The sequence below is a fragment of the Myotis yumanensis genome, unplaced genomic scaffold (genome assembly GCF_028538775.1).
Source record: "Myotis yumanensis isolate MYYU_CA2020_CCGP unplaced genomic scaffold, mMyoYum1.0.hap1 SCAF_23, whole genome shotgun sequence".
In the NCBI taxonomy this organism is placed as follows: domain Eukaryota; kingdom Metazoa; phylum Chordata; class Mammalia; order Chiroptera; family Vespertilionidae; genus Myotis; species Myotis yumanensis.
In genome coordinates, this window is record NW_027223774.1 from 9,148,967 (window position 1) to 9,166,379 (window position 17,413).

The window sequence follows — 17,413 nt, forward strand, 5'->3', positions numbered from 1 at the left end:
TCCTCTGTCTAAAATCAATAAAAATATTTTTTAATATATTTTATTGATTTTTTACAGAGAGAGGGATAGAGAGTTTGAAACATCGATGAGAGAGAAACATCTATCAGCTGCCTCCTGCACACCCTCTATTGGGGATGTGCCCGCAACCAAGGTACATGCCCTTGACCAGAATCGAACCTGGGACCCTTCAGTCCGCAGGCCGACGCTCTATCCACTGAGCCAAACCTGTTAGGGCAATAAAAATAGTTTTAAAAGAGACATTTAAAAAGAAAAAAAGAAAAAAATTAAAAATACATTTTTACAAGTTAAAAAATAATTTAAAAATTCTAAAAAGACATTTATCTTAAAAATAAAAAAAAGCAGTTAGTCTCCTACAAGGGAGCTCCCATAAGACTGTCGCTGATTTCTCAATAGAAATTTTGCAGGCCACAGGGATTGACAAGAAATAGTCAGCGATGAAAATCAAGGACTGGGGTAACCCATTTGGACCCCCTTCCTGCTGCCTCTCGGTGCATGGGATGGAGCTGGCCAAGACATGACTATGTCTTTTTTTCCTGTTTGTTTTGTTTTGTTTTGACATGACTATGTCTTAAAATAGAGGGGAAACTGCCTGGCCAGCATGGTTCAGTGCTTGAGTGTGGACCCATGAACCAGGAGGTCACAGTTCAAATCCAGGTCAGGGCACATCCCCTTGTTGCTGGCTCCATCCGCCAGTAGGGGGCGTGCAGGAGGCAGCCGATGGATGATTCTCTTTCATCATTCATGTTTCTATTTCTCTCTCCCTCTCCCTTCCTCTCTGAAATCAATAAAAAATATATATATTTTTTCACCCTGGCCAGTTTGGCTCAGTGGATAGAGCGCTGGCCTGCGGACTGAGGGGTCCAGGATTCGATTCCAGTCAAGGGCACACGCCCAGGTTTCGGGCTCGATCCCCAGTCAGGGGCCGTGCAGGAGGCAGCCGATCAATGATTCTCTCTCATCATTGATGTTTCTATCTCTCTCTCCTCTCCCTTCCTCTCTTAAATCAATAAAATATATATGTTTTCAAAGGCGTGAAACTTGGACCCAAAGGTAGAGAGGGGCAGAGAGCAGACAATATGAAGACACAGGGAACGATGGCCATCTGTAAGCCAAAGGACACCGGAGGCCACTGGAACCCAGGGAAGAGGCCTGCCCCTGCCATAGACTCTCTCTCAGCCTCAGAAGGAACCAACGCTGACACCTTGACCTTGGACATCTGGCTTTCAGAATGGAGACAGAACATTTCTGTGGTTTAATCCCCACAGTCTGTGGTACTTTGTTTCAGAAACCTCCGGAGACTAATACAAACCCTAATCCTTCGGTGCCCACCATTCGCTATCGTTCTATGGTTGTTTAGATTTTCTTCTTAAAAAAAAAAAAAAAAAAAAATTGCTCTAACCAGTTTGGCTCAGTGGATAGAGCGTCGGTCTGAGGACTGAAAGGTCCCAGGTTCGATTCTGGCCAAGGGCATGTACCTGGGTTGTGGGCACATCCCCAGTAGGAGGTGTGCAGGAGGCAGCTGATCGATGTTACTCTCTCATCGATGTTTCTAACTCTCTATCCCTCTCCCTTCCTCTCTGTGAAAAATCAATAAAATATATTTTAAAAATATTTTTATTGATTTCAGAGAGGAAGGGAGAAGGAGAGGGAGACAGAAACATCAAGGATGAGAGAGAGCCCTGACCGGTTTGGCTCAGTGGAGAGAGCGTCGGCCTGCGGACTGAAGGGTCCCGAGTTCGATTCCAGTCAAGGGCATGTACCGTGGTTGCAGGCACATCCCTGGTAGCGGGTGTGCAGGAGGCAGCTGATCGATGCTTCTCTCTCATCGATGTTTCTAACTCTCTTTCCCTCTCCCTTCCTCTCTGTAAAAAATCAATAAAATATATATATATAAAAAAGGGGGGATGAGAGAGAATCATTGATCAGCTGCCTCCTGCACGCCCCCTACTGAGGATCGAGCCTGCAACCCAGGCATGTGCCCTGACTCGGAATCCAACTGTGACCTCCTGGTTCATAGGTCGTTGCTCAACCCCTGAGCCACGCCAGCTGGGCTGTTTAGATTTCCTGAATAGGCGACATTCACACACAATCAAAGACTCAGATCCCCAGTGCACGCATCAAAGAGCTTTGCCCAATGCCCGCGTCACCATCACCCGGCTTTGATTCTCCTTCTATCACCTACTGGCATCTGGTGTTTTTGCCCCTTTCTCGTCTCTTGCCCTTGGGCATCCTCCCAGTCCCTGAAGGAATGTGAGATCCTCCTGGACTGACTTCCATCCTCATTCAGCACCGGCTCCCAGGTCCCAGGAAAGTCCAGGGGATCCAATGAGGAATGGGGGGGGGGGGGGGGGAGACTGGGTGAGCCCACGGTGACCCTCAGGGAGAGGGAAGTTGGCCCCTCCCAAGAAGCAGTGGGTCCCTCCATTGTGAGTTCTGGCCGGGAATGAATGACTCCATTGGGGTTCTGAAGGGGAGGCACATATGGGGGTGGAACTAGAATCTGGACAAGAAGAGTTTACTGAGGCCCCTGGGGGAACATGCTGAGCCAGCACCCCCCCCCCCGCACCCCCCCCTACTCAGTGAGGTCCAGTGGTTGGGTCCTTTGTGAGGCAGGCTGTGGAGACAGGAACTTTGAGGGTCAGTGGTCAGAAGAGGTAGAGAGTCTCAGAGGCAGGAGTCCCTGGGAGCAGGGCCCCACACGCCATGGCCAGCGTGGTGGTGAAGACGATCTGGCAGTCCAAGGAGATCCATGAGGCAGGGGACCCCCCGGCGGGCGTGGAGAGCCGCGCCCAGATGATCCCAGAGGCTCCTGGGGGGGTGACCAGCCCAGCCAAGGGGATCTCGAAGAAAAAGAAGGCCGTCTCGTTCCACGGGTGGGTCCAGGGCACCCTGTCAGCTGTGGTCCTGGCGCCCAGCACTGCCTCCCACACAGCACGAGTCTCAGTGTGGGCGCTGGTGAAGAGGAGGGGGCAGGGGAGGGGCAGGCAAGGAGGAAGTCAGGGGAAGGGGGGACATTAAAGGAAGAAGAAAGCCAGGCCGGTGTGGCTCAGTGGTTGAGCACCGACCCATGAACCAGGAGGTCACCGTTAGATTCCCGGTGAGGGCACAGGCCTGGTTGTGGGCTCAATCCTTTGTAGGGGGCGTGCAGGAGGCAGCCGGTCAATGATTCTCTCTCATCATTGATGTTTCTATCTCTCTCTCCCTCTCCCTTCCTCTCTGAAATCAATAAAAATAAAAATAAACATTATTTTAAAAAGAAAATAGGTAGTAGGGAGAGGAGGAAGCAGAAAGTAGGCGGTGAGGTTAGAGTCAGAGAATATGGGATATGGAGACAGCTGGAGGCAGGAGGGGCCATAACCACTGAGGCTACACCTTTTTTTTTTTCAATTGATTTCAGAGAGGAAGGGAGAGGGAGAGAGAGAGAGACAAACATCAATGATGAGAGAGAAACATTGACCGGCTGCCTCCTGCACGCCCCACACTGGGGATGGAGCCCGCAACCTGGGCATGTGTCCTGACCGGGAATCGAACCGTGACCTCCTGGTTCATGGGTTGACGCTCAACCACTGAGCCACGATGGCTGGCCTGACGCTACGTCTTGACCCCCCTGCCCGTCTCTCCCCCCCAGGGTGGAGCCTCGGATGTCCCACGAACCGATGCACTGGTGCCTGAACCTCAAACGGTCCTCGGCCTGCACCAACGTGTCCCTGCTCAACCTGGCTGCCGTGGAGGCCACCGACTCCTCCGTGACAGACTCCACCACGGAAGACAGCGGCTCGCTGGCGCTGCCCGTGGCCCCCACCTCCCCCACCTCCCCCACCCCACCCTGGACTCCAGATGATCCAGATATCACGGAACTCCTGGTGAGGGGCCCCAGCCGGGGAGGACGGAGGGGTGTCTGTGTGGTTCTGGTCACTTTTTAAAAAAATAATAATATTTTTATTTATTTCAAAGAGGAAGGGGGAGAGAGAGAGAGAGAGAAACTCAATGATGAGAGAGAATCATTGATTGGCTGCCTCCTGCACACACCCTACTGGGGAAGGGGGAGCTGGGGATGGAGCCCGCAACCCAGGCATGTGATCTTGACTGGAATCGAACCCGGGACCCTTCAGTCCGCAGGCTGACGCTCTATCTACTGAGCCAAACCAGCCAGGGCTGGGAGTTGGTCTTTCGCTCATACAGTCACTTCACAATGTCCCGGGTAAGACCAGGGTCACAAAGGCTGAGTCAGGCCAGGTCCCTGCCCTGAAAAATCACCCAGTCAACGCCTCGCTCTCGCGCTGTCTCCCAGGGAGCGACTGGGGAAATACATCCTTTAAGAGAGGCCATGCTGGGAGCCCAGAAGAGGAACCTCACCCCAGGATGGGTGCATCCGGGCGGGGTTCCTGGAGGAGACAGTGTGAGAACTGGGCTTTGATTAGAGGGGGGGTGGTTCTCTGAGGGGCTCAGCTAAGAATCGGGGGGTAAAGCCGGGAGGTGAGCAAGATCTGTGAGAACTTAGAGAGTTCCCCACGGAAGCATAGAGGGAGGCCTACAGCTTGGTCCTCTGACCGCCCCCACCGGCCCCGCCCCCGGCCAGGCTTCCCCAGGCCAGCCCTGACCTGGGCGCGACGTGGACACTGACAATGACACTAACAATGACCAGGATGGCCTGGCCCGGGGGCTCATCCATTTGGTTGTGCCTCCTCCCAGGCACCGCAAGGTTGCTGGTTTGATTCCCAGTCAGGGCACACACCCAGCTTGTGGGCTCGATCCCTGATAAGGGGTGTGTAGGAGGGAGGTAGCTGATGGATGTTTTGCTCTCACATGGATGTTTCTCTCTCCTCTCTCTCTCGCTCTCTCTTTTCTAAAAATCAATATATTTTTTTAAATAAGTCCGGATAGCATTCTTAAGGTGAGTATTCTTTTTTTTATTAAATATATTTTTATTGCCAAAACCGGTTTGGCTCGGTGGATAGAGCGTCGGCCTGCGGACTGAAGGGTCCCAGGTTCGGTTCCGGTCAAGGGCATGTGCCTGGGTTGCGGGCACATTCCCAGCGGGAGATGTTCGGGAGGCAGCTGATCGATGTTTCTCTCTCATCGATGTTTCTAACTCTCTATCTCTCTCCCTTCCTCTCTGTAAAAAATCAATAAAATATAAAAATATATATATATATTTTTTATTGCTTTCAGAGAGGAAGGGAAAGGAAGACAGAGATAGAAACATCAATGATGAGAGAGAACCATTGACTGGCTGCCTCCTGCATGCCCCCTACTGGGGATCGAGCCAGCAACCTAGGCATGTGCCTTTGATTGGAATCGAACCTGGGACCTTTCAGTCCGCAGGCTGAGGCTCTATCCACTGAGCCAAACAAGCTAGGGCTAAAAATCAATACTTTTAATCTTCAAAGAAACGAAGACAATAATGCTCATAATGATGCTAATGAGATTTACTGGCAATGACTGAGCTCTTCCTATGTTCTGGGAGCCTCAATTCCCTCATCTGTGAAATGGAGACGCGTGTATTTGTTCTTACAGACACATTTCTCCAACGCCTACAATGTGCCAGACACTGGTCTAGGAGCAGAAATAGATAGCAGTATCCAAGACAGCGTTCTGGATACAACCGCACCCACTTCCGGTTGTCATGACAACGAAGTGCCGCTCATTCATGTAAAACGTTTCCCACGCAGCAGCCAGCTGTAAGCGCAGCATACGTGTTGGCTGTTAGTGTCGCTCTTTTTATCTACCCCCGTTTCACACGTGAACTTATTGAGGCACCAAAAGGTTAAAGGGCATATCCGATGCCCTAGCTGGTTTGGCTCAGTGGGTAGAGTGTCCGCCTGCGGACTGAAGGGTCCCGTGTTCGATCCCGGCCAAGGGCACATGCCTGGTTTGCGGGCCCGATCCCCAGTGGGGGGCGTGCAGGAGGCAGCCGATCAATGATTCTCTCTCATCATTGATGTTTCTATCTCTCTTTCTCTCCCCCTTCCTCTCTAAAATCAATAAAATATATATATATATATATATTTTTAAATATATTTTATTGATTTTTTACAGAGAGGGAGGGAGAGGGATAGAGAGTTAGAAACATCGATGGGAGAGAAACATCGATCAGCTGCCTCCTGTACATGGAATTGAGCCTGGGACCCTTCAGTCTGCAGGCTGACGCTTTATCTACTGAGCCAACCAGTTAGGGCTGTCATTATCTGTTTTATTTTAAATGTGTTTATTAGAGAGAGAGAGAAACATTGATGTGCTGTTCCACTTGGTGATGCGTTCATCGGTTGACTCCTGTATGTGCCCTGACTGGGAATCAAACCCAAAACCTTGGTGGATTGCGGCGGTTCTCAACCTGTGGGTCCCGACACCTTTGGGGGTTGAACGACCCTTTCACAGGGGTCGCCTAAGACCATCGGAAAACACATATATAATTACATATTGTTTTTGTGATTAATCACTATGCTTTAATTATGTTCAATTTGTAACAATGAAATTGGGGGTCACCACAACATGAGGAACTGTATGAAAGGGTCGCGGCATCAGGAAGGTTGAGAACCACTGGTGTATCGGGAAAACACCAACCAGCTGAGCTGCCTGCCAGGGCAGTGTCATCAGCAGTTAAAGATGGAAACAAAAATAACAGGTCTAGCCCGGCTGGCGTGGCTCAGGGGTTGAGCATCGGCCTATGAGCCAGAAGGTCACGGCTCCCTTCCCCATCAGGGCACACGCCGGGGTTGCAGGCTGGATCCCCGGTGCCGGGCGTGCAGGAGGCAGCTGATAGATGATTTTCTCTCATCATTGATGTTTCTATCTCTCCCTCTCCCTTCCTCTCTCAAATCAATAATATATATATATATAGAGAGAGAGAGAGAGATAGATAGAGAGAGAGAGAGAGAGAGGTGGAGTAACCTCTGCAAGCTCAGGATTGGAAGCTGGGGGGTTGACACTAAAGCAAAAGTCCTTTCTTTCCCTGGAAGACTCCCCTGGGGCTGGTGGGGGGCCTGGGAAAGGTAGACAGAGCCTGGAGGCAGGGAGGCCGGAGGAGGCTGGCAGAGCAGGAGGACCAGTGGGGAGAAGGGACCAGTGGGGAGAAGGGATCAGGGCAGGCCCAGTCGGTGGGACGGACGCCGGGAGCCATCCCCTCCCCCAGGCGGAATGCTGTCCTGCCTGTGAGCGCGGCTCAGGCAGCACAGGCCACGCTTTGCCTCCCGCCAGAGCTGTTTCTGAGTCACACCCGCAGGGGATTGTGCTGCCTCAGAAACAGCCCTGGGCAGCCAGCAGGGATCAAGGCCGCTGCAGCCGCCAGCCCGCGTGGGGTGCGGGGAGCAGCAGCAGCCTCCTCCCGGCTTCAGGTTCCTTCTCTGTGGAATGGAAGAAGCGATGATAGCCAGCACCTCGGGGAACGTGCAGGAGCAGCGAGGAGGTGCAGGCAGTAAGAGCACAGAGGCGCTCAGCCCCTGAGCTCCATCGGGTGAGAGATGGAAGCGGAGTTGAGAGCAGGGGCAGGAGCACAGAGAGGGGCCCAGAGAGAGGGGACAGAGGCCCAGAGAGAGGGGACAGAGGCCCAGAGAGAGGGGACAGAGGGGGACAGAAAGGAAAGGTGCGGACACCAAAGAGAAGGGGGACAGACAACTAGAGCAGTGGTTCTCAACCTTCCTAATGCCGCGACCCCTTAATACAGTCCGTCATGTTGTGGTGACCCCCCATTTCATTGTGACAAATTGAACATAATGAAAGCATAGCGATTCATCACAAAAACAACATGTAATTACATATGTGTTTTCCGATGGTCTTAGGCGACCCCTGTGAAAGGGTCGTTCGACCCCCAAAGGGGTCGCGACCCCCAGGTTGAGAACCGCTGAACTGGAGGGAGAGGTTAGAGAAACAGGGAACAGGAACAGGGAGACCCTGCTTGAGTGACAAGTTCAGACTGGACAGAGACAATGGGAGAATGAGGAAGCAAACAGCCTTAGCTCCTTCTGTCTTTTTTTTTTTTTTAAGAGAGAGAGAGAGCCGAAACCGGTTTGGCTCAGTGGATAGAGCGTCGGCCTGCGGACTGAAGGGTCCCAGGTTCGATTCCGGTCAAGGGCATGTACCTGGGTTGCGGGCACATCCCCAGTAGGAGATGTGCAGGAGGCAGCTGATCGATGTTTCTCTCTCATCGATGTTTCTAACTCTCTATCTCTCTCCCTTCCTCTCTGTAAAAAAATCAATAAAATATATTTTAAAAAAACCAAAAACCAGAACAGCATAGCTTAAACAAGATGGAAAATGTCATCTCTCATGTGTAAGCCTTCAGAGGTGGTTGGAATCTAGGATGGGAGGGCCGCAGTGTCAGAATTCAGGCTTCCTCTATCTCAGTGATGGCGAACCTTTTGAGCTCGGCGTGTCAGCATTTTGAAAAACCCTAACTTAACTCTGGTGCCGTGTCACATATAGAAATTTTTTGATATTTGCAACTATAGTAAAACAAAGATTTATATTTTTGATATTTATTTTATATATTTAAATGCCATTTAACAAAGAAAAATCAACCAAAAAAATGAGTTCGCGTATCAGAGGTGACACTACCTTGTTCTGTCTTCCATCTCATGCTCCAAAATGGCTTTAGCCACCAATTTTTATTTTATTTTATTTATTTTTTTTAGCCACCAATTTTGTATCCCCGCCAACAGGAAGAAAGAAATGGGGCCGTTCTCTCCTCTTTCCCTTATCAAAGGCATGACTCACTGACATTTATCTTCATTATTCCCACTCACATTCCTTGGCCAGAACTTAGTCACATGACCACAGCTGGCTACAAGGGAGCCTGGGAAATGTAGTCTTTGGCTGGGAAGTCATGTGCTAGTCCGTGGTCGGCAAACCGCGGCTCGCGAGCCACATGCGGCTCTTTGGCCCCTTGAGTGTGGCTCTTCCTAAGCCTTAGGAGTACCCTAATTAAGTTAATAACAGTGTACCTACCTATATAGTTTAAGTTTAAAAAATTTGGCTCTCAAAAGAAATTTCAGTCGTTGTCCTGTTGATATTTGGCTCTGTTGACTAATGAGTTTGCCGACCACTGCGCTAGGCTAACTTCTGTAAATGTGGAAGAGCTGCGAGTGGACCCTGCCTCATGGATCCCTCCTGAGCCAGTCTGGCAGGAATCACAGAGCATTTTATGGTGATGAAAGATAGCAATGATCCAAGGCCACCTGGGGATGTCCCTTGTCCACCCAGGTACACAGCACATGAGGCGGCCTTGTCAGATTTTAAACCCAGACCTTAGGCCACCTCTTGAGCTGTGTACCTGGGTGGACAAGGGACATCCCCTCTCTGAGCCTCATCTGCCTCGCTTGCAGAACGGGCCAAAGCATCTCAACAGGTGTGGCTGTGAGGAAGGAAAGAGAAAACGCGTGTACGTGCTCGGCCTGGAGCACAGTGCCTGCTTGTGTCCAGAAAGTGGGTCACCTTTAAAATCCCCCAGCGCCTGGAGAGGAAGTCAGAGCATGTGCCTCCACAATTTATCTTATTTATGTCTGTGGATCCTGCAGGCTTTGATCTCAGTGTTCGGTTGACACCATCTTCCTACCTCCACATGTCTGAGTGCTCCCCCACCCCCACTCCCTCCTGATCCTACTTAATTGTTCTTCCCACCACCAGGCGGAAGCCACGTCCACCCCTGGCTTTCGGAGCAGGGGTACCTGTAATCAAGGTCACGCGCGGCCACTCTAGGGCAGAATCGAGGTGTCCACTGAGCCTCCTCTCGGTTCTAGACTGGTTCCTGGGCTTGGGGTTTTGCTCCCACCCACCTGTCTCTCATTCTTCCCCAGAGCGGGGTCAATAGTGGATTGGTTCGCGCCAAAGACTCCATCACCAGCTTGAAGGAGAAAACCACCCGGGTCAATCAGCATGTGCAGACGCTGCAGGTGTGTGGACCGCCCTCCCCCCAACACCTCCTCTTCCTCCGGGGCCACTTGGCTGTCTTAGGCCCCTCTACCAACTCAGTGAGCCCATAGCCCAGCTGGGAAGGCTGAGGCTCAGAAAGGAAAGCCGTCTTCCCAGGCCTAGCTTCTCCCCAACATGGGGGGGGGGGGGCGGCGGGAGGGGGCAGAGTGGGGTGTCCCCTGTGGTTCACGCCCTAACCCTGCCCCCTCCCTTCCACGCTCCAGAGTGAGTGTTCTGTGCTGAGCGAGAATCTAGAGAGAAGGCGGCAAGAGGCAGAAGAACTGGAAGGGTACTGTAGTCAACTCAAGGTGAGCCTGCTGGGGGGGGCAGGAGTGGGGTGGGGGGAGCAGGGAGTGGACTTAGGAAGAGGGTGGGGGGAATGGAGTGGGTGGGCATGAGAGGGTGGGGGAGTGGAAAGCAGCATAAGGACAGGTTGAAGGAGAAAGTCATCCATTTCACCAAGGGAGCCAGGCTCCGAAGGGGTAGAACCATAGGCAGGGGGCAGACACTGGCTGTGGGGGCGAGGGGGGGAGGTGTGCCTTGTTATCTGGGGTGGAGCCTGTATGGAAATCAAGGGGAAGGGCAAGGAGGCAGAACTGGAATGGGAAGGCAGGGCCCCTGCCCTGGTGTCCTGACCCAGGAGAACTGCCGGAAGGTGACTCGCTCGGTGGAAGATGCTGAAATAAAAACCAACGTTCTGAAGCAGAACTCTGCCCTGCTGGAGGTAAGGGGGCCGGGGAGTGTCCCGGGACTGGGGACAGGGTACTTGGTCAGACTTCAGGGGGACCTTTCCCACCCCACCATCACCCCGCCCCCTTCTTGTTCACGGTCATACTTCTCGGTGCAAAGTAATAGTCAGGTCCCGGAGAGAGACACGTGTTGGACTTCGAGCGGGAATGTCCGCGGCGCCCATATGCCCACACGTCTCCCGGCAAAATGTTGGGAAAGTTTCAACTGTTCTTCCCAAACAGGAGAGACTGACACCTTGGAGGACTGGAGTGGGGGGTGGAGGACTTGGGGGGTGGAGGACTTGGGGGGTGCAGGGCTGAATGGAGACAGGGAGGCAGGCATCTTCAAATGGGAGAAAGGTCCCCAAGTACCGGCAAGCGGGGAGTCCATTTAGACTCCCCGCTGGACTTCCCAATAGCCTGTCCCCCACACCCACATACTTTCCAATCTCAGGGACTCACCGGGTGGATCTGGGGATGGAGGTGATAGTGGGGGGCAAAGGGCTCCACGCCCTAACCCTGCTCCCCATCAGGAGAAGCTGCGCTACCTCCAGCAGCAGCTGCAGGACGAGACGCCGCGGAGGCAGGAAGCCCAGCTGCAGGAGCTGGAGCAGAAGCTGGAGGCTGGCCTGTCCCGGCAGGGCTGCACGGGGCCGCCCGGGAGCCCCGATGACCCCCCGCGTCCGCGCAGCCTGGCCCCCGGCTGCTGGGGAGCGGGGGCCCGGGCCGGGGAGGGCCTCGTCATGAGTGAGCAGGAGGTGCAGAAGGTGTCTGCCGGCCTGGAGGACCTGAGGTGAGTGGGTTCTGGGGGTCGAAGACCGGAAGATCTTGGGGGGCAGGGCCCGGGGGGTGGAGCCCTGAAGAGCCTGGGAGGGCATGTTTCAGGAGGTGGTGACCTACAAGGGCAGGAATTGTGTGTGTGCGTGTTTGTGTGCGTGTGTGAGTGTGTGTGTGTGTGTGTGTGCATAGACGTGGTCTTGGGGTGGCGGGCACGATGGGGACGGGTTCGAACCCAGCCCTGACCAGCTCCTCACCTTTCCCCTCCAGGCGGGAGGTGTCCTCGCTGACCGCGCGGTGGCACCAGGAGGAGGGGGCGGTGCAGGAGGCCCTGCGGCTGCTGGGAGGCCTGGGCGGCCGGCTGGACGGCTTCCTGGGCCAGTGGGAGCGGGCGCAGCGCGAGCAGGCGCAGACGGCGCGGGGCCTGCAGGAGCTGCGGGGCCGCACCGACGAGCTGTGCACCATGTGAGGGCCACAGCGCGGGGCGGGGCCTCGGGGGGGCGGGGCCTCGAGGGAAGGCGGCGGACCAATCAGCTGGGACCAAGAGGGCCCGACCAGATACTGACACGAGGAAGCTCCTATAGGAAGAGGCTGGCCATCCCTAATAAGGCCTGAGGGGCGGGGCCAATTAGAGACGGGTTTCCCACACCTTCAAAGGACAGAGGGAGGAGCCAAGTAGGCGTAGTGAGAGCCCATTGGAGAACAAGGAGGGGTATTTCCGCCCTAAAAACATAAAAGGCCCCGGCTGGTTTGGCTCAGTGAATAGAGCGTTGGCCTGCGGACTGGGGGGGTCCCAGGTTTGATTCTGCTCAAGGGCACATGCTGGGTTGCAGGCTCCATCCCCAGTGAGGGGTGTGCAGGAGGCAGCTGATCAATGATTCTCTCTCATCATGGATGTTTCTCTCTCTCTTTCCCTTCCTCTCTGAAATAAATAAAAATATATTTTAAAAAATAATTTTTAAAAAGCCTACCAAAAAAAATAAAAACATAAAAGGAGCTCGGGCCAGTGAGTCCAATAGTTAGAGCCTCAGCCTGAGCACCGAATGGTCTCAGGTCGGATTCCCTGTCAAGGGCATGTACCTGGGTTGCAGGTTTGATCCCTGGCCCCCGTGGGGGTGCATGTGGGAGGCAACCAATGTTTCTCTCTCTCTCTCTCTCTCTCTCTCTCTCTCTCTCACCCATTCCCTACCTCCCTTCTATTCTGTCTAAAAAGCAATGGGAAAAATATCCTCGGGTGAGAATTAACAAAATAAAATTTTTTATTTTTAAAAATAAACATAAAAGGAGGGGCCAATCAGAGCAGAGAGGGGCAGGCAGGGAGGGGTATTAGCCCTGCTGGTCACGGGCACAGCCTCGCTCGGAGGGGCGCCCTCGAAGCCCCAGCTATTCTTCCGCTTCAGGGTGGAGCGGTCAGCCGTGTCCGTGGCTTCGCTGAGGAGCGATCTGGAGGGCCTGGGCCCTGTGAAGCCGATTCTGGAGGAGCTGGGGCGGCAGTTTCAGAGCTCCCGCCGAAGTTCCGACCTCTCCATGAGCCTGGAGCGGGCCCCCCAAGGCTCCTGCACCCGCTGTGCCAGGTAAGGGGCCCAGGCCTGGCTCCGCGCGTGCATTCCCTAGAGACAAAGGAGCTGGGCGTTGGCGGGAGTGGGAGGGAGGGCACCCCGGGCATGTACTGAAGGACCAGCAGTCCTGGTGCATTATGGGAGCCACATTCCCCACGTGGAGTCAGTATCCTGTGGAACACCAGAAAGTCTTGATATAGTCAAGCAACCTAGACCTCTAGTGCATTGTGAGAAGATTGGGATGTGACAGTGGTTCTCAACCTTCTGGCCCTTTCAATACAGTTCCTCATGTGGTGACCCAACCATAAAATTATTTTCGTTGCTACTGTGATGAATCGTCATGTCAATATCTGATATGCAGGGTGGTCTTAGGCGACCCCTGTGAAAGGGTCGTTCGACCGCCAAAGGGGTGGCGACCCACAGGTTGAGAACCGCTGGTGGAGGCTGGGTTTAGGGGTGCATGGTGGGGAGGTGAGACCTTGGTTTATCAGAGCGCCCAGGGACACCATGTTCGGGCCCTATTAGGAAGGGGGAGGACTTCCAATACGAGGTGGGATCAGATGAAACCAGGCCATTGTGGGAAGTCTGAGCTTTTGATGAACTGAGGGCCATCGGTGCCCTTGGGGAGTGGGACTCCCAGGCTTTGTGGAACTCCCACGCTGTGGAAACAAAGGATAGCTCATGCACTGCAGGGTGGCCCCGTGCAGGGTGGCGAGGTTGCCCTCTTTCACCTGCTGACTCCCCTCTCGCAGCCAGGGGCAGCAGCTGTCCACGGAGTCCCTGCAGCAGCTGCTGGAACGTGCTCTGACCCCGCTGGTGGACGAGGTGAAGCAGAGGGGCCTGGCCCCTGCCTGCCCCAGCTGCCAGCGGCTGCACAAGAAGATTCTGGTACCAGGGCCCCGTGGGCCACCACGCCCCACTTTTCTGTCAGAGAGGGGGCGGGAGCCCCGGGCGTGGGGACTGCTGTGTGCGGCGGGGTGGGAGGACTGAGCTGTGGGCAGCAGGGGTAGGGGGGGACACCGGGCTTTAATGATTAGGGTCAGGGGAGGGGCAAGCAGTTTAGAAGGTTGAATTTAGAGGCATTTTGAAGAGAATGTCAATTTGTGGACATTTTAGAAACCAGCACAGGTTCCATTGGTCAATTATTTTGTTTTTAAATATATTTTATTGATTTTTTACAGAGAGGAAGGGAGAGGGAGAGAGAGTTAGAAACATCGATGAGAGAGAAACATCGATCAGCCGCCTCCTGCACATCTCCTGCTGGGGATGTGCCCGCAACCAAGGCACATGCCCTTGGCCGGAATCGAACCTGGGACCTTTCAGTCTGCAGGCCGATGCTCTATCCACTGAGCCAAACCGGTTAGGGCTGGTCAATTATTTTTTTTTAAATATATTTTTATTGATTTCAGAGAGGAAGGGAGAGGGAGAGAGAGACAGAAACATCAATGATGAGAATCATTGATAGGCTGCCTCCTGCACACCCCCTATGAGGGATCGAGCCCGCAAACCAGGCATGTGCCCTTGACCGGAATCGAACCGGTGACTCTTCAGTCCGCAGGCAGACACTCTATCCACTGAGCCAAACCGGCTAGGGCTCCGTTGGTCAATTATTAGGGAACCTTGGTGGCGGACATTGCCCAGAGCATGATGGGACACTGGGTATGGGGCACTGTGGGACGCAGGAGACAGACACATCTACAGCTTCGTAGGATGCAAACCTGGTTTTCTGTAGGTCGAAGAGAGGCCACATATTATACGGGGTCACTGAGGTCAGAGAGAGGAGCCAGGGAACGCAGGTCACAGTAAACTAGTGCATTTTGGGAAGTGGGGCCACAGCTCTGCCTGGGCCGTCGCACCACCGGCTTCAAGCCCAACAGCTAATGGAACTTTCCGTCCTGATGTAGTGTACACAGAGAGCTGATGTCTTATGGGCTCTGGCCTAAGGACAGAAGTTGTAGCGGGTGAGACAGACGAGTGAGGCAGTATGGGACACTGGTGTGGCAGAGCTGTGGGCCAAGGGGCCCGGTGCGTGCTGGGACACAGGGGACCAGAGCACGAAGGACCACTATTGTGACAAGAGATGCTGGTCTGTAGCTAAGGAGATGGGAGGTCTTAGGAGATGCAGAAGGCCATCACGTGATGGGATTCTGGGGCCCAAACACATATCCAAGGCATGATGCTCCGTGGGCATTTGGGGGAACTAAGACCGATGCTGGTTTAGCGTTTGCTGGGACACAGAAGGCCAGGGCATTGGGGACAGGCAGAGGGGCAGACCCAGGTTCAGCACACAGGGGAGTTTGGAAGGCCGGTGCATTGTGGGACGCTGGGGTCCGCTGGAGGCATGACAGGGTACCTTGAGGGAGGAATGTGGGCCCCATGGGCCCCTGCCCCTGGCCCTCCGCGATCCAGCTCCCTCCACCCCCAGCCCGGTCAGGCAAGCCCAGCGGCGCCTACACTCCTCTCCCCAGGAGCTGGAGCGCCAGGCCTTGGCCAAGCACGTCAGGGCAGAGGCCCTGAGCTCCACCCTTCGCCTGGCCCAAGACGAAGCCTTGCGGGCCAAGAACCTGCTGCTGACGGACAAGATGAAGCCGGAGTGAGGAAGGAGGCTGAGGGCATGGGAGGAGGGTGAGGTCTTGGGGGTTGGGCCTGAGTCACCCCTACCACCAGCCCCGTGGCAGCCGGGCCCACCAGCACCGACCGCCCCCTGCCTGTCATTGCAGGGAGAAGGTGGCCTCCCTGGACTATCTACACTTGAAGATGTGCTCCCTCCATGATCAGCTCAGCAACCTGCCACTTGAGGGGTCCACGGGGACAATGGGAGGAGGAGGAAGTAGTGGGGGGACTCCCCCAAAACGTGGGGGCCCAAACCCGGAACAATAAATGGCTCCTCATGCTGGCATGAACTCTGTCTCCTTTTTGGCACCAAAAGATGGTTAGTAATTTGGATGCACACCATGAGGTCCTCAGCTCACAGGCGTCTCCATTCCCAGAGAGATGCTGATGACGGTCCAGGTCTTTGGAAAGAAGGTAGGGGGTAAAAAAAGGTTCTATGATGCAGTCTGCGCCAGTCAACCAACTTTTATTTTATTTTATTTTTTAAATATATTTTATTGATTTTTTTACAGAGGGGAAGGGAGAGGGATAAAGAGTTAGAAACACAGATGAGAGAGAAACATCGATCAGCTGCCTCCTGCACACCCCCTACTGGGGATGCGCCCGCAACCAAGGTACATGCCCTTGACCGGAATCAAACCTGGGACCCTTGAGTCCGCAGGCCGACGCTCTATCCACTGAGCCAAACCGGTTAGGGCTCCACCAACCTTTTTTAGGGTGATTTTTCCTAGGTCATTGCCTATTGCTGTGCAAAGAATTATCCCCAAAACTTAGCTGCTCAAAGCAATAACTGTGTATTATCTCACAATTTCTGAAGGCCAGGAGTCTGGGAGTAGCTTAGCTGGATGGCTCTGGCTCAGGGTCCTCAGGAGTCTGCAGGATGGGAGCTGGGGCTGCAGTCATCTGAAGGCTTGACTGGGGCGGGAGGGCTCGCTCTCATGGCTGTTGGCCGGGGGCTCAGCTTCTCATGCCAGCTCAGCAGTCTGAGGGAGAACAAGTGCCTTTGGTAACCTAGGCTCCCAAGTCACATGGTATCATTTCCCCTTTTTCTGTTCCTTGGAATTGAGTCCAAATCTTACTCACGGGGTGTGTCAGAGCATTGGCAGACATATTTTAAAGAGACTGTCAATTTGTGGGCATATTTTAAACCGCCACAGCAGTGCTATTTTAAGGTTTTAATCAAAGTATAATATAAACAGAAAAGTTCACAAATGAAAAGCTCCATGAGCCCAGCCAATGTGGCTCAGTGGTTGAGCACTGACCTATGAACCAGGAGGTCACAGTTCGATTCCCAGTCAGGGCACATGCCCCGGTTGTGGGCTCAATCCCCAGTGTGGGGGGCATGCAGGAGGCAGCCCATCAATGATTCTCTCTCATCATTGATGGTTCTATCTCTCTCTCCTTCCTCTCTGAAATCAATAAAAAATATACTTTTATTTTATTTTATTTTTTTAAAATATATTTTATTGATTTTTTACAGAGAGGAAGGGAGAGGGATAGAGAGTTGGAAACATCGATCAGCTGCCTCCTGCACACTCCCCGCTGGGGATGTGCCCGCAACCAAAGTACATGCCCCTGACCGGAACCGAACCTGGGACCCTTGAGTCCGCAGGCTGATGCTCTATCCACTGAGCCAAACCGGTCAGGGCTAAAAAATATACTTTTAAAAGCTCCATGAATTATCATGAAATAGACATGTTCCTGTAACCACCACCAAGATTTAAAAATTCAGTTTATAGCACCCACTGAATCCTTTCTTGTGCCCCCTCACAATCACTACCCTTTTCTTCTTCTTCAAAGGTAATCCCT

General features: G+C 53.5%; 1 protein-coding gene across 1 annotated transcript; it reads left to right on the top strand.

Moving 5' to 3' along the window:
• Positions 1-2,724: 2,724 nt before the first annotated feature.
• TSKS (testis specific serine kinase substrate) lies at positions 2,725-15,871 on the top strand. Its single transcript, XM_070401920.1, has 11 exons — positions 2,725-2,894; positions 3,650-3,884; positions 9,813-9,908; positions 10,152-10,235; positions 10,568-10,651; positions 11,189-11,448; positions 11,703-11,897; positions 12,833-13,006; positions 13,744-13,879; positions 15,460-15,584; positions 15,712-15,871. The coding sequence occupies exons 1-11, from the start codon at positions 2,725-2,727 to the stop codon at positions 15,869-15,871; spliced, it is 1,719 nt and encodes a 572-aa protein (XP_070258021.1).
• The last annotated feature ends 1,542 nt before the right edge of the window (positions 15,872-17,413 follow it).